The 24,782-nt window shown below is 41.1% G+C and overlaps 1 protein-coding gene and 2 long non-coding RNA genes across 9 annotated transcripts in view; 1 reads left to right on the forward strand and 2 right to left on the reverse strand.

Annotated features, from left to right (window-relative positions):
* Window positions 1–1,263: 1,263 nt before the first annotated feature.
* Window positions 1,264–13,646, reverse strand: Cdkn2aip (CDKN2A interacting protein). Of its 4 annotated transcripts, XR_011370768.1 has the most exons (5): window positions 12,952–13,593; window positions 12,360–12,490; window positions 11,707–11,966; window positions 7,439–7,547; window positions 1,264–1,444 (listed from the first exon to the last, which is right to left on the reverse strand). XR_011370768.1 is itself a non-coding variant. In XM_070016428.1 (4 exons), exons 1-4 carry the CDS (start codon window positions 13,218–13,220, stop codon window positions 10,207–10,209), a joined length of 702 nt encoding a protein of 233 aa, XP_069872529.1. In that variant the 5' UTR covers window positions 13,221–13,591; the 3' UTR covers window positions 9,176–10,206. The 4 variants fall into 4 exon arrangements, 3 of the variants coding, with proteins under 3 accessions (XP_069872529.1, XP_069872528.1, XP_069872530.1); XM_070016428.1 differs by lacking the exons at window positions 1,264–1,444; window positions 7,439–7,547 and adding an exon at window positions 9,176–10,248 and having other exon boundaries at window positions 12,952–13,591; XM_070016427.1 differs by lacking the exons at window positions 1,264–1,444; window positions 7,439–7,547 and having other exon boundaries at window positions 9,178–11,966; window positions 12,952–13,526.
* LOC138823264 (uncharacterized) overlaps window positions 13,500–24,782 on the forward strand; it is a 58,167-nt gene continuing 46,884 nt past the window's right edge. For all 4 annotated transcript variants that reach the window (XR_011370772.1, XR_011370769.1, XR_011370770.1 and 1 more), the window contains exon 1: window positions 13,500–13,857. This is a non-coding gene — a long non-coding RNA (uncharacterized lncRNA). The remainder of the gene's footprint in view (window positions 13,858–24,782) is intronic.
* Window positions 21,001–23,638, reverse strand: LOC138823043 (uncharacterized). The gene is made up of 4 exons (XR_011370721.1): window positions 23,571–23,638; window positions 23,064–23,150; window positions 21,674–21,746; window positions 21,001–21,303 (listed from the first exon to the last, which is right to left on the reverse strand). It is a non-coding gene; the product is annotated as an uncharacterized lncRNA (long non-coding RNA).

Genomic DNA, 24,782 nt, shown 5'->3' on the forward strand with positions numbered 1-24,782 from the left:
AGTAGCAGGCCTGGAACTGGTGATTTACACCTATAATCCTAGCTACTCTGGAGGCTGAGATTTGAGAATTGGTGTTTGAAACCAGGCGAGGCAGGAAAATCCATGAGACTTTTTTTTTTTTTTTGCCAGTCATGGGGCCTGAGCTCTGGGCCTAGGCGCTGTCCCTCAGCTCTTCAGCTCAAGCCTAGCACTCTACCACTTGAGCCACAGTGCCACTTCTGGCTTTTTTCTTTTTGCTTATGTGGTGCTGAGGAACCCAACCCAGGGCCTCATGCATGCAAGGCAAGCGCTCTACCACTGAGCCACCTTCCCAGACCCAAGAGACTCTTATCTCCAGTTAACCAACAAAAAGCCAGAAGTGAATCTGTGGCTTAAGTGATAGAGCATTACCCTTGAGCAGAAAACCTCAGGTAGAAGTCATGGTACTTTAACTTTTACCTTTTCCACTACTATGCTCTCAAGTTATTTTTCTTCAGAAACCCCATCTGTTGAGTTCTATGCAGTGTCCAATCAATAGAAGTTGAATAAAGGGAAAGAAAAAAGATAAACCACAAGGTTGTAGAGTTTCTGATGGTTGTTCTTAATTTTGTGATTACTAGGAAGACTCATTACTTTGTGTGTGTGTGTGCACGCATGCGTGCCTGGATGCCTGGGTGCCTAGGTGCTGGCCCTGAGCTTTTGCATTCAAGGCTAGTGCTCTACCACTTTGAGCCACAGTGCCACTTCTGGTTTTCTGGGGGTTAATTGGAGATACGAGTCTCACAGACTTTCCTGCCCGGGGTTGGCTTCAAACCATGATCCTCAGCCTCCTGAGTAGCTAGGATTACAAGCATGAGCCACCAATGTGTTTTTCTCTAACATTAAACATAATGTGATACAAAAAAAAACTCTGAGAAGGCTGAAGATGTGGCTCAAGAGGAAAAGCACCTGCCTAGCTAGCATGGCTAAAAATTGGATTATTCCCCCCCCAATGGTAATATTCTTACTTTTTCCATCTCATTTTCAGCAATATTAAATGCACACTGTATTGTAGAGTATTTAGGACAATTTCCTCCTGGTTTACTGAAAAGAACCGTTTTCGGAAAAAACATTAAGATAATCAGAATTTATAAAGACCATGAAAACTAACCATACTCATAAGTGAGATTAAAACAATGCATGATCATGTACTGTTGTGGGAAATGTGAATATCATTCAAAGTAGATGAGGATAGTGTTGAAAATTCCTTTTATTGAAAGGTCAAATGTCAAATGGCCATGAAGGATATTCATTCTAGAAAGTTGCACTTACTATGAGAGCAGAAGGACAAGGAAGAATCTTTAAAAACTGCAGATGGAGGATACAGTCAGGATCCAAGCCTTCAGGAAAGACTTTATGGGTTTGAGAAAGGGAAAACAGGCCCAGTAGCCAAGAGGTATGATGGTGGCCTGGAATCTTTTGAGTTCTGCAAGAAGAGATGATAATGGGTAAAATCAGAAGTCTATGCTCTTTTTGTAAATGATCAAGTGATAAATAATTTAGGTTTGTAGGCCAAGAGAGAAAATAACTTCCAGCAATGACACTGGCAAAAGAAAAATGTGAAGTTAAGTCTCACAGACTTTTATGCCTAGGCTGGCTTTGAATTGTGATCCTTAGATCTCAGCCTCCCCAGTTGGGAGGATTACAGGTGTGAGCCACCGCTGCCTGGCTGACACTTTTTGTTTGTTCCACTTAGGAAATGATCAACCATAATAAGAATGGTGACCAGAAGTGAGAAAGAAGAGAAAAATGTAACATTTGTTGAAACTTGGAAGCAGGCAGCTTTTGACACCAGTTACTGACATTCTGTCCTCCAGTGAATGTGAACTCCTTATGTGTTTGGTACTAATACTTAAATTGAGTAAGTCAGTATCTGCTTTTTCCTTCTTTTAAAATTTATTCTCCACCAAGAAATCAGTGCTCTTATGCTGCCCTCTGGTGGCCACACTATCTCCTTATTGAAAAACTTCCCCTGCCAGTCAGTCCTGTGCTGTGGGAACCTAGAGCCTATTTGTGTAATGCTCTTTCCCTACAATGAGCATGTTGAAAGATGTCAATAATACAGGTAGAAAAGGTTTTCCTTCCTTTAAATTTCATATTTTTTCAAAACTTACCTGAATTTCCACAGAAGTCTTATTGAAAATTTCTACTATGTAAAACAATAATGATATATGATGCATGGTATATAATATGCATATTGTTAGAGTTCCTTCCCTATTTAAAACTAATACCTTTTTTTTTTCTAAAATTTTTCCTCCTAACTATCCCCTTTTTCTCTTTTTTCTTCAGTACTAAGAATCATACAGGGCTTTATCCATTATTTTTGAAATTAAAAAGAAAATTTGCTTCTTTATAATGATACTTGTGTTTATATTGGTTGTACAAATACTATCTCTTTAGGTTAATTTGAAATAAAAATTGAAATGAAAATTTTTGCCTGTGTTCTTACAGCTTGTTAACCTAGAAAAGCTCGCACTATAAGTCAACTCTTGTACACGCCCTCTTCCTGTTCTGTAAATAGATATTTTTTGAGATTTATTTTAAAATAAATATTCAACTTGCTATGAAAAAAATAAGTCAACTCTTACAGTGAAATTCTCACTCATTGTACATTTAAAGCAGTTAGAATTTGTCCAGGGAGTATGCAGTGAATCTTACCTAGAATGAACTACCTGACTACAGCTACAAATTTTCTCTTCCTTAAAAAAATGAAGAGAATCTTGCCAGTGTGTTGGAATGGAAGGAAACATTTTGCTCTGCAGTTCTACCAGGTAGCTTGGGAAATATTTCCAGATTTTTTTCTCCATTTCCAGATTTTCTATTCTAACATGATCTTCCTAAAATTTTTCTTTCTTTGTAATCCAAATATCTTATTCCTGTTGTCAAAATACTTTCCCACATCCTCCTAGGTACTTGTTCAACTAGTCCAAATGAACTAAATGAGCAAGAAACCCTGAGTTCAAACCCCAGTACCAGCAGAGAGATAAAAAGAGGGGGGAGGGGAGAGAGAGCTTAAAGATAATGTGGTTAGATGAGAATTATTTTATTGAATGATATGGCCAAAGAAGGTTCTCTTGGGATGTACGTTCAGAATGGAGACCTGAAGGATGTAAGCCATCAGGCTGTGGTCAGTCGGGGTCAGTCTTAAACTCTCCATGTTCTTTCCAGGTTTATTTTTATTCATCAACTGTCTGATAGTAGCAGAAAATATTTAGGTGTAGATTTGAAATTTTAAAATGTTTAGATCTATTCAAGTCTGTGTTCTTCAGACTATTATGCCTTTTATGTCCAAAGACATAGGAAAGCTCCAATATTGATAAGAAAGGAGCCAGTTACTGGAATTCCTCAACTTGTTCTGTTCCAGTGTTTTCTGTGTGTTGGAGTGGTTCTGCACCAAAACTAGATTGGCATAGGAGACCCAGAGGTGATGACCAGTCTGGATATAGATATGAGTTCTAGAATTTTTAGATAGAAAACTTTTTTATCTGTAGTGTAAGAAAAAAATTATGATAGAACTCATATTTTGTTGTTATTGGTAAGTACTATCAAAGTTACTGACAAGGGTCCTTTTTAGGATTAAAAAAGTTCATAAATACAGCTATTTGTAGCTGTATGCCAGTGTCATCAGTGTACATGCACAGGCCTACCAGGCAATATAGGATTTGCTCTGCATTTCTGAACACAGGCAATGTTCTCAAAGCAGTGGGAGACCTCCAGGAAAGCAGCAAGCAAGTGTAGCTTTCCCTAGAAAAACCTGCCACCTACTAAATCTTTAGGAAAGTGATTGGAAGCCACTCAATTAAGTAGCTTTTAACCTGCATCTGTGTACAGGGAATGGCCTTAATGACTTACTGTCATTCATAGAAAATAAACGAAATACAAACTCAATTCCTTTCACAAAAGAAGAAAATAAAAAGTTCACAAGTCATTACTGTAGCTAGGATGCACCTTATTTTTCTTTAGTGTTGGAGTGGGTAGTGGAAGAGAGGCAAAGAAGTGTCAGACAAGCTATTACAGAGCAACACAAATGGAATAAATTTGAAATTGGTCCTTCTCAAACTAGCTACTCGGGAGTCTGAGATCTGAGGATTGTGATTTAAAGCCAGCCTGGGTAGGAAAGTTTGTGAGACTTTTATCTCCAATTAACCACAAAAATCTAGAAGTTGAGCCGTGGCTCAAGTGATGAGTGCTAGCCTTGAGCAAAAGCTTAGGGTCAGTGCCTAGTCCCTGAGTTCAAGCCCTAGGACTGGCCAAAGACCAACCTTCCCAAACAAAGCCAAAGTCTTTGAAATCTAGAAATCAAGAATGACTAAATTATAAAGACATCGAATATTTCAAATTGCTAGGTGGACTGGGCACAGGTTTCTCACTCCTGTAATCCTAGTTATTAGGAAGCTGAGATCTGAAGATCTTGGTTCAAAGTCAAGCCAGGCAGACAAAACCAGAGGACCTCACCTCCAGTTAGCAGGTCAAAAAGGCAGAACTGGAGACATGGCTCAAGTAGGTAGAATGTCATATGTGAACAAGAGCTGAGCAAGAAGACAAGATCCTGAGTTGAAACCCTAGTATAAGCATACATACAAAATTGCTAGATGTTCTCAACAAACTGATACAAAACACTTCGATATTCCCAAGTCTCATCAAGAATCACTTCCTGCAAGGTGTCAGTGGCTCAGTCTTGTAGTCCTAACTGCTCAGGAGGCTGAACTCTAAGGATCCCATTCCAAAGTCAGCCCAGACAGAAAAATCCATGACTCTAATTCTAATGAACCAGCAAAAAGCTGTAAATGGAGCATGATTCCAATGGTTAAATGCCAGCTGTAAGTGAAAAAGCCCAGCAAGTGTGAGCCTTAAGACCTATTACTGGCAAAAACACCACACAAACAACCCCCCGCCAAAAAATACCAAAAAACAAGCCAGGAGACTATGAAGGAAGGTTCATATACAATTTCCTGGACACCAACCACAGTAAAACGCTGCCAGACCCACATGTCCATATTGGCAAATTTCACTTTTCTCCACAGGCTGACAGAACCACATTCCTCCCAATCTTGGTCTCATGTGTAGCTAATATTACAGATGCGAACCACCAGTGCCCAGAGTTTGTTTTGTTTTGTTTTGTTTTTTCCCCTTGAACTGCTAGTTTGTTTCTTATTTTGACTTAGAATCTAAGCATTACTTAAGCTATATCCCATACATTCAAAATGCAGTATCTTCTATTTTTGTTAGTTTTAAAATGTTTTGAAATTTCCAGATGCCAAGCTTGGTACAATGGCATATGCCTATAAGCGCAGCTACTGCGGAGGCTGAAGTTTTGGGAGATTATGAGTTGCAAACTAGTCCAGGCAACTTAACACCTCACCTCCCCACACCTTCAAAACAACCCTTATGCCAGATTTGAGTGGTTAGCTTCTAATCTCATAACTACAATTATATTTCGTTTGAGACTTGCCACAAATACTTCATATATTTGCATATATGTTTAATTGATTGTATTACAGCCTGTTTAGCTTTGTTTTCTGTCCAATTGATATGCCATGGACCATGGGAAGTGACTGAGCATCAACAACATACATCTGTATTTCAGGTCTTCCTATCTCTTTTTCATGTTGTCAGTTCTCTACTTTTTGGTGTTTATTCATAACTGTTAGATCTATACTGTGAATTATGCCTTTTACCATTGTGAAGTGGCATTCTTCATAAGTTAATTCTACCTTATCTGATAGCATGAATCCAATTCCTGCTCTTTTTGGTGTGACTTGTCAACATTATACTTGCTATTTGCAAGGCAGTGTTGCATCTTACACCCATTATCTCTTCTGATACTTTTTACTTTTATTGCTATATTCATGCAATCTTATTTTCAAACTATCTGCATACTTTTGTTTCCTGGGCATGGTTGTATTGTGCTTTTGAGGTTTGATCTGAAAATTATTTTTTGAGATAGCTATGCTTTGTGTTAGTTTTGTCTTAATTTGTAGTTTCTCCTTGTTTGTTTTTCTAGTCCTGGAGCTTGAACTCAGGGCCTGGCAACTGTCCTGGGCACTGAGCTTCTTTTACTCAAACATAGTATTCTATCACTTGAACCACAGTGTCACTTCTGTTTATGTGGTACTGAGGAAATGAACCCAGGGCTTCATGCATGCTAGGCAAGCACTCTACCACTAAGCTACATTCCCAGCCCTGACTTTTCCTTTTATGTTTATCAAGATGTCACTGTATGATTTGTTTTGTATGTGTCTTTTTTTTTTTTAATTTTTATTTTATTTGAGAACATACTGTACAGAGGGGCTACAATTACATGGGCAGGATAATGCATACATTTCTTACCAAGCATTGCAGCCTCCTCCTTTGTTTACCCTTCACCTCCCTTCCCCGCCTCCCCCCTCCCCCCATGTATGTGTCTTCTTTTTAAATAGATTTTGGTTACTCTTAAAATGTTTATATTATGTCCATAATCTCCCACTTGGAAAGTATTCTTTTTGTTTTAAACACTAGCAAACTGTATATTTAATGAAAAACTCTTGCTCCTAAATAAAAATGATTTTTAAGTCTAACAATGGCTTTTAATTTTTTTGAAATTATTTTTTCCCCAGTGTCCTTACCTGTCAACAGAATAAAATTCACACATTAGGAAAACATGAAATATCTCAAGGCTGTTGCAGTTGGCTCCAGCCATTAGTTTTGAAAATAGAGAAAGGCATAACATCAAGATGTGTTGTACTTACAAAATGATTTGTTGAACAGGAACTCCTTTACAAAATTATTTAAAGATAACAATATAATTTTAAGAGCTTAATAGGATCATTAGCTACATTGTTACTTCAAATGATTTGAAAATACTTTATTATCTTAGTTGTATCATTCCATATGTAATTAAGGGACATTTTCTACTTGTAGAGAACACAGAGCTGGCATTCAAATTTTATTCTATAGGAGCTCAATCTTTATCTGCCTAATTCCTGAACTTTCCCCATGTGTGAATAGGAAAACAAACCCACAACTCATATAGCCTTATTCTCATACGACTTGATTTTAGGCTAATCTTGAAATAATTCCTCCTGTACAAGAACGTGTTGGGCAAAGTAATTTGTGTCCCAAGTATGAATAGTCTCCTGCTTTAGCAAATAATTTTAGCAGATCCTATACCTTAATGAACATGCTTCATAGAAGCACCATTTCAAATTGCTTAAAAAAAAATAACTTTACTTAGACAATTTCAAGGACTCCAAAAAGGACTGTTTTGTTCTACAACTCCAAGTAGCACTCTTGTAAATGGCTCTCCCTGGTGCTGTGCAACTAAGTAGCTCTGGACTTAGGATCCTGATGCCACAGTATTTTTAAGCTGCCTTTGCTTTGTTTTCTTAGAGTCCTAATAAACAGTTTGATTATAGCCAGCATATAAAAACATCAGACTTACTAATTCATTCTTCTACCTCAGTGTTATTGGACACAGGCAAAATTCACACTACAGCAGTCAGGACCCATGGCTGAAATACCTGCTTCTTTTATCTTCACATTTTTCCAGGCTGCATTGATCAAGACACATTACATTCATAAACTGCTTTACTTAATGGCAACTCCTTTGTACAATTAAAGATTCCTACCTTATATAGGAGACATAATAGCACAATGTTTGCTTGCAAATGTAAATCACATAGGAAAAGATATTTCAAAATAATGTTCTTAAAAAATTAGTGTCCTTATTTTATCTCATTTCTTTCTTATGTGTATTCAATAATATGAGAAAAGTGCACGTAAGTATTGTAAACTATATTGGTTTCCAAACTACAGGTTGTTGAGCATGTGTTAACTCCATCTGTATGTATGCTCTGCTATCAGGGCACACTGGTAACAAAAGTAAAAATGCTTCTCTGAAACTTGGTTGTTATTCCATGAGAACCATTTTTTCCTTAGGTTATCAACAATGAGACGGGTCATTACATATGTTTCAAACATTCATTACTGACTATATCACTGTCCCAAATTATACAAATACATCTAAAAATACCTTCCAATTTTTTTGGGGGGGAGGAATGCTCAGGATCACACCAAGGAATGCCAAGCAAACATTCCACCACTGAACTATATATACTTCCAGCCCCTTAAGTTTAAAGTTTACTGAGTTTTTTTTTTTTTTTTTTTGTCTTTTTAGTCAGTGCTAGGGCTTGAACCCAGAGCCATCTAACTTCTCCAAGGCTCTTGGCTCAAAGCCAGCATGATCAGAAATGCCCACTACATCGTCAAAATAATCAGCAAAAAGTTGGACTAGAGGAGTGGCTCAAGTGGGAAAGCACTTGTCTGGCAAACACAAAACCCAAAGGTTAAAAGCCAGTAACACAAAAAAATTCTTCCAGGTGTCAGTGTCTCATCCCTGTAACCCCAACTACTGAGGAGGCTGAGACCTACAGGATCATGGTTCAAAAGCAGTCTGAGCAGGAGAGTACACTGGACTCTATCCCTAAAATAATCAGCAAAAAGCTGAGCTAGAGGTATAGTTCTAGTGGAGAGCCAACTGATCAAGGATAAGGTCCTAAGTTAAAACCTAGTATTTTCCCCCCACTCCAAATCAACAGAATTTCTACAGTGATTTATTTCAAAGGGCTTTGGAAAGATAGTATAACTGGTTATTGGTTTTTTGAAAAAACTATTGATGTGGTTTCTCCGCAACTTGTTCATCTGGTAAAAAGACAAGAGAAGACTAACAGGTTTGGGTTCTGAAGTAAAACACAGACTAGGAATTCTTTAAGCAAATTACCTGTTTCATTTTCTTCCTATTCAAAATTACCCAAATGAGAATAGCTACTGTAAGCCTTATGAGAAAGTGTGAATACTTAAATACATATTAAACTATAATATACCTGTACTATGTTAGATAGTCTCTCATTTCATTTTCACAGCCCTACGCAGGACACATTACTCTATTTTATTCAATTCCAAGTTTCCAAGTTTATCAAGAGAACCAAGAACAGTCCCCAAAGCCTGTTTTTTGTACCACACTATTGGGAGACTGTACCTAAGGAATTATGTAACAAATTACCACAAATACTTAGTTTGCTCTTTTGCCAGGAAGATTAATCTAAAGTATTTTCAATAACCCCTATATCAACATAAAACAAACCATTTTAGAAAATTAACAAGTCACCTAAGATTTATTTCAAAAACTTATTTATTCTAGTACTTTGGCCCACTTTTCTAATAAGTATTGTCTCACAAAATACATATCCCAAGACAAGGGAATTAAAAGTGCTTTGTAATATATTCATGTTATTGCTCCCTATAATACATCAGAATATTTACAATATGGATTTTTTTAGCTCTGGTACACAATAAAATATCCTTAGAACCAAAACATTCTCATCGATTATTCCTAGAATAGAAATAACTTCCATACACTTTACATAAATTGTGTTACTTATGATGCTAATACAATTGGCCCATAAAGGTTCTTTTTTTGGTACATCACCACCATTATTGTTCAGTATATAGCATCTACTAACACTTATCTAGAAAGCCAAAGGCCACAAATATACCCAGGGTTTGAAAACAGAATACTAAAATAATTAGAATCTCCTAGGACAAACAAAATTCCACTTCATTACTAACAGATATAATTCAATTCAGTCCACTAAGGAACTGAACATGGCTCTCAATAGCTTTCTCAGTATTATTCTCAGGATTTGAGTCACAAAAACCACCTCATTCTAGATTTCAGAAGTTACTTCCCTATCCATAAAAAATAAAACTTACTTGGTTGCAATCTGCTTTGACTAGTGGTTGGTAGCCAATTTTCAAGAATTGGATCTGACTTAGGGAGTAAAAAAAAAACACAACTTCTTGAAAGGTAAAATAGCTTAAAGCATTTAATATCTAAACAAATCAATCTGTTAACAGTAGTCACAAAATATGCTTAATATAGAAACCCACATTTATGTCATTAATAAAAAGTGTAAATTGCATTTTTACCTCAAAACATAAATTAATCAGCTTAAAGAATCAGCATGAAAATCATGGTGAATTTTAAACTTCAGAATAAAATAACAAGTACTTTACACTGCTTTCTATCTTAAAAATGCTTACAACTTCTCATAAAAATAGTCTGATGCAACTATTTTTCTTTTATTTAACAGACATGTTCAACATTATGGGCAACATTCTTAAAATCAAGTTGTACAGACTTTCAGACATTCAAATACTGTGGTCCCCTTTTCTTTGATGTGGTTTATTCAGCTAGAAAAAAAGCGTGGTAGACAATACATTTTCACCAAATTGAAAGTATTACAAAAAATTTAAGGTTCTACAGAACTACATATCGTACCTAATGTGTCATTAAAAATAGAAGACAGTATTTTCTTCAGCAAATAAAACAACATACTGGTATGCTGTTAATACATACCTTTTAATGTATACTGTCATTCACAAATTATTTACAATTTCTACTTTTGTGAAGACAACTAGAATGTAAATTTTCTGCAAAACTGGAAAAAAGCAATACAAAATTTGTGAAAGCCTGTGTTTTATATTGTACAAAAGTAAGCCAGTTTTTCTCTTCAAATACCAGATACTGTAAGCAGTGACATTTTGGACATATTATACTAATTCTTGAGGATGTTTTAATGCTGGAGGTAAGTTAATAGGTCTTGATTCTTCATCAAGGAGTACTAGATCTTCTATTTCACTGCCTCTGTATTTCCTTTTACATATTTTTACCACCACCTTTTTCTTGAGAAATAACTTCAGTGCTTCTCTTGATGCCACTGCTTTTGCATTTTCTTTGCTTTTTCCACAGCCAGTGCCCAAATACACAGACTTACATCTTAATTCACAAACAATACTTTCTTGCGAGCTCTTATTTTGAGGCAGATCTGCCAGTTCTTTTAATGGGACAAAAAAGACATCCAGTGTTGCTTTCAGGGCCTCAATAGCTGCATTTAGGAGCTCTCCATGGTTCACATTGGGACTAAAGCCACCAACTGCTACTAACTTCCAAGCAACTGTTTTATACAGTCTATTGAAAAAGGGCTGCTTCTGTTTGACATCTTCATTGGTTAACTTGCAACAAGTGAATTTGACCGAACTCTCACTTAACTGTGAAGTACTTTTAGAAGGCAATTGTGAACTGCTACTCTGAGTACTGCTCTTAGAGGCTAGCTGGGACACACTTGCTAAGGAAGTGCTTTTGGAAATCAGAGATCCACTGGTCTGGGAGCTGCTTTTGGAAGCTAACAGTGATGCAGCTACCTGGGAAGTGCTTTTAGAGGTTAGCAGTGATGGATTTGTTGAGCTGCTCTTGGGAGTTAGTAATGATGTACCTGTTGAGGAACTGTTTTTAGAAACTGATAATGAAACACTTGCCTCTGAACTAGTTTTGGAAGTTAACCCACTTGACACTGTCTCTGAACTAGGTTTAGAAGACAATAACGGCAATTCTACTTCTGAACTTCCAGAGGAACCCAAAAGGGGCACCTCAATCTCTGCGCTGCTCTGAGAGACTGAGAGTGATGAGCCTTCCAAAGCACTTTTTTTAGGTGATCCACTTTGCTGTCTGGAATCAGATGACTGGGTCCCGTGACTATTCACACTGGATTTCAACAACGAAGAAACAAATGATGCTGAACTGTGTTTATCTAGAGCTTCTGGTTCAGCTTTTCCAGAACCAGAAGCTTTTCCAGAACCTGCTGCTGTTACCTGAGAGGAAATGTTGCTCCCACTTTTGCTGGCAACAGAGCGATCTCCATCACTCGTAGAGCTCCGCTGACTGGAGGTGGCAGAGCTCCAAGCTGAACCTCCACTACTCTCTGATTTGGCAGATGAGCCCGGACTTGAACTGTTTTCCTGCTGAGCTGATGAACGTTCTGTTTTGGCAGAAACTTTTCCATGATCTCGCTCAGCTGCAGAATTACTTTTTCCTTCTATGACTCGTTTTTTGGATGGCTCCTCTACCCCTTCTAAAAAGAAGGAAAAACATAGAGATTTTACTAGGAATATCTCAATACAGATCGCTGAAAAGACATTCATTAAAATAAAGGCATAAGGCAAAAAGTATTTTGGGACTAGTAGTTTGTTTTCCTTTAAAAGTGGAATAACTTCATTCATTTCTTATACCAGTGTTACACAACATCAATTTCTAATGTTAAATTAACAGCATCAGACAGTAACACTTCAAAAATCTACTCAAATGCAGAGCCTAAAACACATACACACACAGTTTAACATTCGAACTTGATTAATAACATTTTACAAACTTTGACTTGTTAAAAAATATTAGTAGTAACAATTCCTAATTACATCAAACTTATTTTCTAAACTCCTAAGTATGTTCACATCTATGATCTGCTAACCATTGCTACTCGATATCCCTCTTTTCTTCACCTTGGCAACCAGTTCGTCTCTTGTTGTATGGATTGGAGCATCTGTCACTTTGATGCCTTCAGCCATACTAAGAATTTTATCCATAACTTTTTGAGGATACCTGAAAAAGAAGCAAAAAATCGCTTTGATAAAATGTGTGGGTCCCCCTGCCCCGCGTAAACTCTTACTTGTAATGTGCAAAAACGAAAGCAAAAAAAAAAAAAAAAAAGCCAGAGTAACTGCGTTTCCTGGTTTGCCATCCAGCAAGCGTAACCCAAGCGCCAAGAATGGTTTCCTGGAATCCCACCAACAAATGCCGGTGGGTCAGGGCTTCTCGGCCTTTAAATCCAGCGTCCACGGCAGACGCCTTTCGCAGCTTCACGCCGACTCCACCTGCGGCCGCTCGGCTAACCCCGCAGACTGCTCGCAGCGTGGCCTTTCCCCCTCACCCCTCCCGGAGCGGGCGGTGGGTGCCGCCGATTCCCGCGCTTCACAGCTTCCCCTTGCCCGGGGCCGGGCCCGGCCCGGGAGCGCCGAGGGCCCCCGCTCCGAGGGCTGAGCCTGGGGCGCGACCTCACTCACCGGCACCCGAGGAAGACATGGTTTGCCCAGGCCATGGAAAACGAGATGAGCTGCTGCAGCTGCCGCTGGCGGGTCCCGCCCTCGGCGTCCGCAGCCTCGTCGGCCCCAGGGCCCGCGCCGCCGGCGGGCGCCAGGTCTCCGGCGTTGCGGAGCAGAAACTCGCGGCGGTGGCGCCAGTGTTTGTCCGTCTCGCCCTCACAGCGCAGGGCCTCCACCCAGGCGGCCGCCCGCGGGTTCTGGCTCAGGTACTCCGACACCTCCTGCGCCATGTTGGGCCTGCAGGACGGGAAGGGAGGGCGCGAGGGGGCGGACGCGGCACCGGCAGGAGCAGGGTGCGCGGAGGCCAACGGCCCTGTCACCACGGCCTACAGCGGCGGCCGTCCGGAGAACGCCCCTCCAGACCCCAACAACAGCGCCCGGAGCAGCCGAACCGCCCACTTCCGCCTGCCGCCCGCGGCTGGGCTTTTATAACCTCGTCGCCGCCGCCGCCGCACGCACGCGCGGACTTCCGGTGCGAGCCGTTCCTCCCAGGATGCTTTGCGGCGCCGAGCCGCGGAAGGGACGCCGGGAGGGGAGGCGGGTGCGCGGCGCTTCCCGCCCCGCGTCCCCCACCCCGTTCCTCCTCCTTCTCCGCCCCTCCACCCCCGAGGACGGGCGGTCCCAGCCCGCGGCTGGAGCCTGGGGCGGGCGCCGCGGCGGCGTGGTGGCTTGGCTTTGTGAAGCCGTACGCTGCGGCCGCCCTCGCCCCGCCCGGGCCCGGGCGCACCCGGGGTCGGCGCTGGGCCACGCGGCCTGGCCTGGGCGGCTCCGCCCGACGACGCTGCCGGAGTAAACAAAAGCTCGGAACACGGAGCAGCCGCGCGTTCCGCGGCCGTCGGGGCCCCTGTTAGGTGGCCGTGTGAAAAGGTAAAGGGGCGCCGGGGTGCGCCCGCCCCCCCCCCAGCGGCGCCGTGAACCGACCTGGCTCCTCTCGGCGGCGTGGACACCGCACTGGGCGCCGAGAAGGTTCCGCGTCTGCGTATCGTATTCCCTTGAATGACACCGTTGGCTTCGGCTGGACTAAAGGCCTGCTCGTCTCTTCCTCCACAAACCTCTTCCTCTTAGGGTTGTTTTTCCCCCTGTTTAGTTTAGTTTTTTTTGTTTGTTTGTTTAACCATTTTACAGAACTAACCCTAAAAACAGCTTTATAACTGCGAGCTCCTTTTAGGGCTAAGGTTTCCAAGTCCAAGCACCCGTCTACGCCAAGATTAAACAGTACACTTAATAGCTTAGTAATAGAGACATGGTATATGGTGAAATTCTTTCAAAGAAATATACTTTGATTTGAAGAATGCATAAGTCACAACAAAGGGGAAAAAAAGGGTAACTCGTGATAACAATAAAATTAACTAAGAAGCTCGGCGCTGGTGGCTCACTCAGGTAATCCTACTCAGGAGGCTGAGGTATGAGACTCCTGATGCCCAGGCAGGAAAAGCTGTGATGTCAGACATCTCCAATTAATCACTTAAAAAAACGAAGTGGAGCTGTAGCTTTAAGCAGTAGAGAACTAAACGAGGAAAAATTTTTTTTAAAAAAGCAGCTCAGGGACAGTGCCCAGACTGAATTCAAGTCCTATGACCAGACTACCCCCCCTCCCCCCAAAAAAAAGATTAACCCAGGAAAGAAAAAAAAAAACACCTAATTTATATCCATGATAGAACAATCAAAGTTTGGCTATCCTCTGAAAATAGTATTGCCCTTTTTCCTGCCCCTGCTCAAACTATAAAGACAAAGCTTTTGTAGCTTGAGATTTTGCTCTTGGTTTTGCTATTTTGACCTTTTATTTTAATAATTGCCTCAAACGAAGAGAGATAAAAGGATTGCAAAAAATTGACTTATTTCAAAGATGCAAAAACTATGGTTTTTCCTTTAATGAATTCTTTGTGGCAAAGCCTTTCTAATGAAAGAATCATTTAATAGGTATTTATCATTTATCATTAAAATTTTAAACCAATTATTACTTTGTCCTGTAGCCTTCTGATGAATGTCATTTGTCTTGAAGGAAAAACAAATCGAGTGCATATTTCCAAAAGAATTTGTGTGTGTGTTCAAGATGTGTCTCCCTGAGTTGCCCAAGCTGACTTTAAATTGTCTATTCGTCTGCCTCAATCACTGAAGTAGCCAGTCACAGCACTGTCATAACCTGGCTTAAATTTTAGTTAACAAGTGCTTCAAATTTGAAAGGCAGATGCTTAACAGGAAATACACATTTTTCTTTTTGATTCACCAAAAGTTGGCTTTGTTAATAGAAATTCCAGGCATAGATCATGGACCACAAAGTTGAGAATGCCATTCATATTTATTGTTGAATGTTCTGGGCTGGGTATATAGCTCAGTGATAAAGCACTTTCCTAGCGGGTGAAAGCTCCTGTGTTTGATCCCCAGCACCACCAAATAGTTAAAAAAAAAAAAAAATGCTGGACTGGGAAGAGATTTGGAGAGAAAAGACAGAAGAACAAAGGTGATAAGGAGGGTAAGATGGGGGTGCTGGCTCATATAAGTTGCTATATAGATTTTGTGAGCTACTAAAAGGATTGGGCTCTGCCTGAACTTCTGGAAGAAGGGAGCCTGCGTAGTGGACCCGGAATTAGCATGGATTGGTTCTAGAAGAAATGAGCATAGAAAGGGCTTTTTACAGCTGTGATAACTGACCATGCTGCCCCCTTCCTCTCACCCTTCCCAATGCAAGTGGACACACAAATACCACACCCCCCCCACCACCCCCCTCAGGACCTAGAGAAAATCTAAAACGTTTCCAGCAAATAGTTGAATGGTGAAGTGCCTGCCAGATATCATGGTCCCTGGTTGATGAGTTGATGAGTCTTGGGGGATGGGGAGAAGTCAAACAGCCACATCAGCCAAGGAGGAGGCAGTTCCTTTCAACCAGATGGTGTCAAGTCATAAAGAACCCTCAAACTGGTCGAAGTGGTCAGTGACCATGTGTTGCTTATGCTAGGACATTGGATTGCTCCTGCCATGAAACCAATATAAGGAAGCTTAGCGATATGCTAGAATTGATGCCTAAGTCTCTATCACTGCCCCAAAGAAAAATCAGATCTGAAGAGAAAAGGGAACCACTCTTAAACATCACCACCTCTGAACAGAGTTTCCAACAGCAGGTGACTGAATTTTCTTCATTTCAAAAGACTAAATTTTCTACTATAATTGGAAGCATATTTATACTGCCGCTGTATCAAGTATCTGAAGAAATTCAGTAAAAATCTTAGCAGCTGCTGGGCCCAAGTGGCTCACTCCTGTATCAATACTCCTGTATCAGGTACTCAGGGGGTTGAGATCTGAGGATTATCAGTTGAATCCAGCCTAGGCAGGAAAGTCCATGAGATTCTTACCTCCAGTTAACCACCAAAAAGCCAAAAAATGGGGCTGTGTCTTGTGAGTGCCAAGTTTGTGCTTTTTCTTGTGGATTTTTTTTTTCAGTGTCTCTGCCTGTGTCCTAAGGTTCAGTAAGAAGTCACTAGATCTGTCAGGTTATGTAGCCATACCTTAAATAAACACTGGCCAGGGAAATATCTAATTGTACAAGTCTTGAGTCAAGTTCCTACCCTAGGAATGATAAAATATCTAAGCAGGCTGAGTATGGTAAAGGAAAATAAACAAGAATTTACACTCAAGGACATAGAAACAACATTATGAACAGAAGAATAACCAAATTCCAGAAAAGCATCTAAAGAAAGGATAGCAGTAAGCAGTTTCAAATAACAAGAGACAATTTACATGAGGTGCTACTGCTAGAAGGACTATTAGATCTCTGCATGTTAGCCAAAGTTGAAGAATTTTTAGTCTCTCTTTTTTGTCAGTCGGTGGGCTTGAACTCTGGGCTTGGGCGCTGTTCTTGCGTTCTTCAGCTCAAGGCGAGCACTCTACCGCTTGAGCCACAGTGCCACTTTCGGTTTTCTAGTGGTTTATTGGAGATGAGTCTCACAGACTTTCCTGCCTAGGCTGGCTTTGAACCTCGATCCTCAGGTCTCAGCTTCCTGAGTAGCTAGGATTACAGGCGTGAGCCACTGGCCCCCAGCTCGAATTTTTAGTCTTACTGGAAACTTCGTCTGTTCAGTATTCGTGTTTCTCATAATGCTGATAAAATGAGGTATTATGCTTTATTTTCCCATTCTTTTGAAACTCTATAACAATGTCTTATCCCAGAATATGTGAGGTTTGAATTTGGGCAGGAGATATATACATAGATCAAAGAAGAGCTAGCATTTGGAGAATTGCAATTCAATTTCTACAAGATAATGAATTTAGGAAACCTTGACTCTTTAGAGCCTTGGAAAGTCAGCAGTAGAAAAAAGGACCTTAGAGAATTATATCTACTTTGTAAATGAGAAAAACAAGCCACAGAGTAGCTAAATGATTGCTCAAGGTCAAACAGTTAATGGTAGAATAAGAAATGAGTACTACAGTAGTTTTGCTGACTTCTGACCTAGGACTTTGTCTCCTGTCATGTCATTGCTTGTGGGTGGAGTTTGACTAGTCATCGGTTTTAATGAACTCAGAAGGTATGGGGACTAAAATAGGAATAGAAACTGAGCTAACACCTGAGTCTAGGCACTAGGATTACAACAGGAATAATCAACTTAATTGTCAGACCATCTGGAAATTAGGAGCAAGAAGGATCATCAAGTTGTACTTACTTGTTCCCAGAGCTCCAGTACATGAACGTGCGGTTGTCTTGGGAGTTTGAGTAGTCCTGTTAGTAGAAAGGAATGTTCCTGAAGAAACTGAGAATCCAAGTGAAAAGACAGCTTGTGTCTTAGTGGTTAGGGATATCCTTTTTAGGAAGACAGACTCCTGAGTTTGAAATCTATGTCTGCTGTTTAGAACTTTGTGGCCTTAGGCCTTTTCTTGGCCTTGGATTCTGGCTTTGTGAATTGCCACTAAAAATAATTTTAGGACAGACACATTAAGGTAAAAATCAAGAAAGTTTATTTGTAGAGCAAAGCAACAGAAGATAATACACACCTAGACATTGGTGCAAATACAAGAGCACTCGGACATCAGGGCATTTGTGGTAAAATTGTGAGTTGGAAGTTTGTCTTAAATACATATTAGGGTAAATGCTCACCTTTGATCTGGACACCTGGTACATTCACTCCTTTGCTGTCATGCTGCTTTGGCATTATCACTTGGGCACAGAGATATCCAGTCTAGTCAGTCGACTAAGTTGGATCACTGTGAAATAGATGTCTATTTTCCTTGAGCATCCCGTTAAACAAAGGATGGTTTTATCAGCTGCTGTGTTTCAGCCAGGTGTCCTTCCTTAAGATAATTAATTTCCTTCTTTGCAAACACTTCTGTGATTAAGAGTCATCTTATCAAATATTCTTTTGCTCATAGTAAGGGCCTTTCTGTAAGTTATTTTTACTCAGTTCTCAGAGTGTAGTAATCATTTGGACAAGAGGGCCAGGACAGGGGGAGGAACTGCTTTTTTGCTATGTGTTGCAGCTCAGTGCCAGAGTATGAAGCTCAAAGTAAGGAAGTAATGCCTGTGTGCTTTTAATCAGGCTATTTTCTAAATGCACTGTGTATCCTGAATTCTTGGCTCCTGCTTGACATGTCCCATTTTCCCACATTGACTCTGCCTCACCATGAATTGTTGCGAAGAAACCACCTTATGTACATAACGCTTACTTTCAACAAATGAGCTTTAGAAATGTGTTTTGGGTTTCTTTGGCCATATCTGGGACATTTGTATTGTCACTATCTTTCTGTGATTGCCTTTATTTTCTATTTTAAGAGTTTGTTCTACCAAGGGATGAGAACAGTCTCAGAAAGCCCAGGGTTTTACTTCCTTCTCTACAACTGTGAGTATCCATCCCAGGTAGTTGATGTGGTAATGAGGCAAAAAGGGTGAAGGCAGGGATCTATTTTTAGTCTATGCTGTATCAGCCTTATTGTGCATAGAGGCCTTCATCATACCTCTCTTAGGCACAGCTGAGCATTCCATTGCTCACTGTACCTTCTGGGAATACTCTGTTAGGCTACTTCAGGTCCACCCGTCCAGACATGCCATGCAGTTTGCCATGCAGGAGGAAGGGATATTGTAATGATTCTAGATTCTACAGGCAATGGAGTGTAAGTCATTTTGCTCAATGATGCCCTCCAACTTTTTAGGGTTTTCTTCTTTCCCTATCTTTGTCTTTCCCTTCTTCTGTGCCCCCACTCCCATCCAAGCAACTCAGCCTTGGAGGTAAAATAGTCAGGACAGGGGAAACAAATCAGTCTAACTCTTGGTTCCTTCTGTTCCTTTCCATAATCGGTTGTTTGCTTTGGGAGAATTTCCTTTCTGGAGATGAAGTAGATTGATTCTTCATCTATTTGGATGAATATTGCACTAATGATGAATGACTGATTGTTGCCTAACCTAGATCTTGAAAAGGAACAAGTAAGACTTGGCATCTTTTGCCTTTAGGATTCAACTGCAGGCAAGAGGCAGTGAGCACAGAATACTCAATGTAACAAAGATGAAGGTTGAGGCTGACTGTTATAATAGGGCTGGATCTGAATCTCCCTGGAAGGGAGAAAGGAGCATCTTTAGCCATCTATCAAAGCCCTCTCAGATGTTAATACTAGAAACATTTGTTATGTTTTTGGCAGTGCTGGGGTTTAAATTCAGGGCTTTGCAAATGCCTTACCACATAAGCCATCTCCTTAGCTCTTTTTGCTTTAGTTAATTTTTTCTTTGTGCTATCCTGGGGCTTGAACTCTTGGGCCTGGGAGCTGTCTCTATGTTTGTTTGTTTTTTTGCTCAAGGCTAGCATTAATCACTTGTGCCACAGCTCCACAACTTTTTGGTGGTTAATTGAAATGAGAGTCTCATAGACTTTGCTGCCTGGCTGGGTTTGAACTGCAGTCTTCAGAACTCAGCCTCCTGAATAGCTAGGATTACAGGCCTGAGCCACCAGTGTTCCAGTTTTAGTTTGGTTTTAATAGGGTCTCCTGCTTTTACCCAGTCTGGGCTTGAACCAAGATGTCCAACCGCCTCCCCCCAACCCCCTCTATGTATGTATGTGAAAATAAGTCCCACAGACTTTCCTGCTGAGCTTGATTTCAAACTGTGATCCTCATATCTCAGATGCTAGGAGTAGCTAGGATTATGGGCATGAGCCATCAGTGCCCAGCAATTTTCATTTTTATCAAGACATTTCTTTACCCTCATAGAACAAGTAGAGAGTAGGCTTGTGGAAAAAAATGCACGCTAATAAAAGAATATCTAGGTCAACGTAGTCATTCCTTCATTCTAGTAAGTATCTATTAATTAACTTCCTGCCAAGGGCCACATGCTTGAGGCCAATGCTACAATACAGGGGTGGAGGCGTAAAACAAAGTGGGCAGAATGGGCAGAAACGTTTGCAGCGAGTGATTTAAACAGAGCTTGCTGAAAACCACTGATGAGCTAACCTAAGAAAACATTGTAAAAAAAAAATCCCATCTTCTTTTTCTTCTATTCAACTGCTGGTTGAATAAGGATGAGTTTTTTAAAACCCCAATTAATTTTAAGGAAGGAAACAAAGTAAGTGTTTTTCTTCTCACCAGGGAAGGCGATTTTGATGTTAAACACCTCATTGGTGGTGGTAATACTATGCAGTTAATTTTAAAGATGGGAACAAAAGAAGTGTTTTCATTCTCACCAGGGAAGGCAGTTTTAAACACCTCATTGAGGGTACTCCTGCCAGACTCATTTGGGACTTGATAATAGCTCCTCTTGACAAGACAATATGGAAAACACAGGGTGCAGCCCACCCGCACTTAGGCAAGTTGTCACCCCCACCTGCTAGCAAAGGCACATTTTCTCTGTTTCCTGAAAGGAATGGTAGAGTGCAGTGCAATCCAATTATTTTTACAGCGCCAAGTCTCATGGAAATGAATTCAGGCGCATATTCCATTGATTTCAGTGGGATGTGGTGTGGTGAGATTGATTCTACAGGGCTTGGATGCAGAATGAGGAGAGTGAGGAATTTCTAGGCACATTTATTTATTTTTCCAAGCTAGAGCATAAAGAGGGTGAGAATATTTCTTGCTGCCACCTGGAATGAGAATTACTAAATGAGGAAGAAAAAAGCAGCGTTCTCCTGCTTCCATGATCATGAATTTGTTCATTAGTGTGGAAGGAAGACAGTTGGGTGGTACTTTTCAGCAGGTGAGTGAACAGTCATGGTAACCAAACGATTCTGCTTGCAATCACAAGATGGGCTTGCCTGGTGCTGTCCTGCTACTCAAGGTGGGTGTTCCTGGGCTCAGAAGCTTTCGATCGTAGGATTCTAGATTCACCTTTGGTCATAAATTCTCAAACTGTTGATTCAGAGAGAAGAGCTGTAATAGCTCCATTCAAAAGGATACCAAGAAATGGAAAGTAGTTCAGTTCTAATGATCCGGTTCTAAACACTTTAATCTCATAGATTCATGGAATTGCTTACAGACAGGCTTCTTAGAGATACTGAGACTGTCCCCTCTATTTTAGTAAGCATAGAAAAGATCAGGAAACAGTCACAAAGTCACCATCTGTCTGTCTGTCTGTCTGTCTGTCTGTTAGTGAAATGAGCTCCCTTCCCATAGCTTAGTCCACTCCTTCCCTTCTCCACAGCTTAGCATGCTCCCTTCCTAAGCAACACCAGGTCCTTGTAGTAAAGGCAGTAAATCATCAACTATCAACCCCCTTTACCTTGGGATGGCACTTCTCTGGGCCAGCTACCACCATATAAGGCAACAGGAACTCCGTAGAGTGACCTTCAGATCTGGGCAGTGGATAAGGACAGGACCCTTATGTACTATTTGGATAGCAGCCATAAATCCTACTCTGCCATGATGAAGCCCCTGGCCCACATGTCCACACCAGGGTCTCCACCTCCTAGCCTCTTCTAGCCCCTCCTAAACCTCCTAGGTTATATAGGTCACCCCAGACAATAGCTGGTGCTTCTTCTCATTCCTCCCTTGTGAGAAGGAGTCTTGCCAGCCCCCCCTTTCCCAGCAATAAACTTTCTTTGTTCTCTGTAGCTGGATGTCTGCATGGATCCCTGGCAAAGTGTAATTAATCTTTTTAAGCTTACACTGTCTGTTTGTCTCTGTCTCTCTATTTCTGTCTGTCTGTCTGTATGTCTGTCTCTCTCTCTCACACACACACACATTATGTCTGTGTCTGTGTGTGTGTCAAGGCCTGGGCACTGTTCTTGAACTTTTTTCCTCAAGGCTGGCACTATACCACTTGAGCCACAGCTCCACTTCTGGCATTTTGGTGGCTAACTGGAAATAAAGAATCCCGTGAGTCTGAGAGCTGGAGACTCATGTCTGTAATCCTAGCTACTCAGGAGATTCTCAGTAGATCTGAGAATCACAATTTGAAGCCTGCCCACGGAAGGAAAGTCTGTGAAACTCTTTTCTCCCAACCACCAGAAAACCAGAAGTAGAGATATGGCTCAAAGAGGTAGGATGCTAGCCTTGAGCAAAAGAGCTCAGGCCCTGAATTCCAGCCTCATGACCAACTATAACAACAACAAAAGAGTGTCATGAACTTTCCTGTTCCAGCTGGCTTCAAACTACCATCCTCAGATCTCAACCTCTCCGGTAGCTAAGATTCCAGGCATGATCCATCAGTGGCAGAGCGACCATTTATAGTGACTAGTACTTGATTACCAGGCAAACATGCTTCCTTTTAGATTTGGTTTCAGTTAGAGCATGGGTTAGTGGTTAATCACTTCAAGTTCCCAATTCAGATACAAAGAAACTCACTTCTAGTGTTTGTCACCTTCCCATTATTGTAACAAAATTTTGAGAAGATCAGCTCCACAGGTTTTAGGCCACAGTTTTTAAGGTTCCACTCTATGATTGACAACCCTTTGCTTTGGGGCTGTGGTGAGACAGCAAGTGCATCATGGCTGCTAAAGGCAGGAGGGCAAAAACACTCATCACATGACAGGAAGCAGAAAAGAAAAAGAAGGGCTGGGGTCTCATAATCCTCAGCAAAGACATACTACCAATGACCTAAGGGCCTCGGACTAGGCCCTCTCTTTGGAAGTGTCCACTGTCTTACAGTAGTACCACCCTGGGGACAATACCTGTCATGAAGGCCATTCAAGATCCAAACCGTAGCAATCGGGGTCGAATTCATTTGCAGTCAAACACATTTTGAAAATTCACAATGCCTGGAAAAGGAAGGAACATAACAGAAAACAACAACAAAATCAAACCCCTCATAAACCTCCATGCAAAGAGTCTTGATAACAGCAAATGACAGTGGCTGTGTGGTGTGGAATTCTCTCCTGAGCCACCTGGCTGAGAGAACAGGACTATTGTGAGATTTCAGAGGGATCCATGTGAACCTAGCAGGGAGAGTTAGAAGTATTCAGGGTTGTAATGTAACCTCTTCCCTAAGCTTTTACAACCAGAGATTCAACTCTCGTCTTTTGAACATAGGGCTTCTTACAAGGTGCTCTAATGCTTAAGCCATGCTCTGGTTATTTTCTGAAATAGGGTCTTGCTTTTTGCCCAGGTTGTTCCAAACAGTGATCCTCCTGTTTTACATTTCCTGAGGTAGCTGGTAAGACATACATGAACCACCATACCTAGCTTTGATGGTTTAAGTGGGAGTCTTATGATTTTTTTTTTCCATCCAGGGTATCCTGGAACTGAGATCCTCTCAATATCAGACTCCTGTGTAGTTGGAGCTGGCATGGCAGGTACTGATCTTTGAGCCCAGCTATGAATAGAGAAGGGGTGTTGTGAATCTTTAACTTGGGCATGCCTTCTTGAATTGCAGTTCTTCTGCCCTCAGCCTCCTGAGTACCTAGGATCACAGGTGTGATCCACTGTGCCCAGCTTCAACTCTATTCTTGCCCAGGCATTCTTGAGAGTCTTTTTTTTTTTTTCCTGGAAAGTGACAAGTCTGAATATATCAAGTGAAATTTTTATGAAGGAAACATGATAAAACAATAAGGTAATATTGGCCAAATGCTCTGGTATTGAATCTTCAAATAATAGAAGATCTCTGGAAATATAAAGTATATTATTTTGTTCCTGAATTCTATGGCTGATATTCATTAGCTCTTACAATATTGGGTCATTTTTTTTCTTAAGAATATCTCTCCGGAAACAGCTGAGGATGAGCTTCAATAACTACAAATGTTCATATAATTTTTCTATGAACTCTGTCACATTAGTGTCGCTAGATCACTCTTGGATGTTTTCTTTTCCCTCAGGGCTACTGAGAGACTTTCATCCCTGCTTTGTGCTTTCCCAGCTCCAGGGAATCAGAGGGAAGTTTCCAGCTGCTTTAGGCTTTAGTTCTTTATTAGCTCTTGGTCAATCTAGTTAACATTTTTTTGAAGTTGCAAGAAACTTTGCCTCCTTCCTTATAGAGTCCAAACACTCTCTAGACAGAGATGCAGAGTAAAGCACATGGGTGCAGCCCCTTCTAAAACACAGGCTGAGCACGCACGCTCTGGTGTCTCTCAGTGTTTGGTATTCACACGGAGGAGAAGAGCTAGGAACGGGGAGGGAGTCTACTGACAAGATCTCAACTCCTGTAGGGGTCAGTAAATCCTCTTCTGGAGGCTGAGAATGCTACCCTTCCCCATGCACCCCTGGCAAAGCCCAGTGCAGTGTCCCTTCTCCTCACCCTCTGACACCAGCCCTTCCCAGTGCTCCTTAGCAGACAGGCTTCCAAGCCTATGCTGTGGAAAACTAGCAACAGCCAAGGAGGTGATGATCAAAGTCATCTCTGGCCTCCTTAGGAATTCTTAGGGAATGTTAGGCTGTAGATGTCTTTTTAGATCTCC

This window comes from Dipodomys merriami, unplaced genomic scaffold (assembly GCF_024711535.1).
Source record: "Dipodomys merriami isolate MVZ:Mamm:240054 unplaced genomic scaffold, mDipMer1.0.p SCAF_12, whole genome shotgun sequence".
NCBI classification, from domain to species: domain Eukaryota; kingdom Metazoa; phylum Chordata; class Mammalia; order Rodentia; family Heteromyidae; genus Dipodomys; species Dipodomys merriami.

Bases quoted from the DNA above. Each gene is read 5' to 3' on its own strand.
- Cdkn2aip (XM_070016427.1), bottom strand. From the start codon at position 13,220: ATGGCGCAGGAGGTGTCGGAGTACCTGAGCCAGAACCCGCGGGCGGCC. The intron at 12,491-12,951 runs GTGAGTGAGGTC...CTTCTTTTTCAG, and splicing joins CATGTCTTCCTCGGGTGCCG to GTATCCTCAAAAAGTTATGG. The intron at 11,967-12,359 runs GTTAGCAGATCA...CCTTCTTTTTAG, and splicing joins AGGGATATCGAGTAGCAATG to AAGGGGTAGAGGAGCCATCC.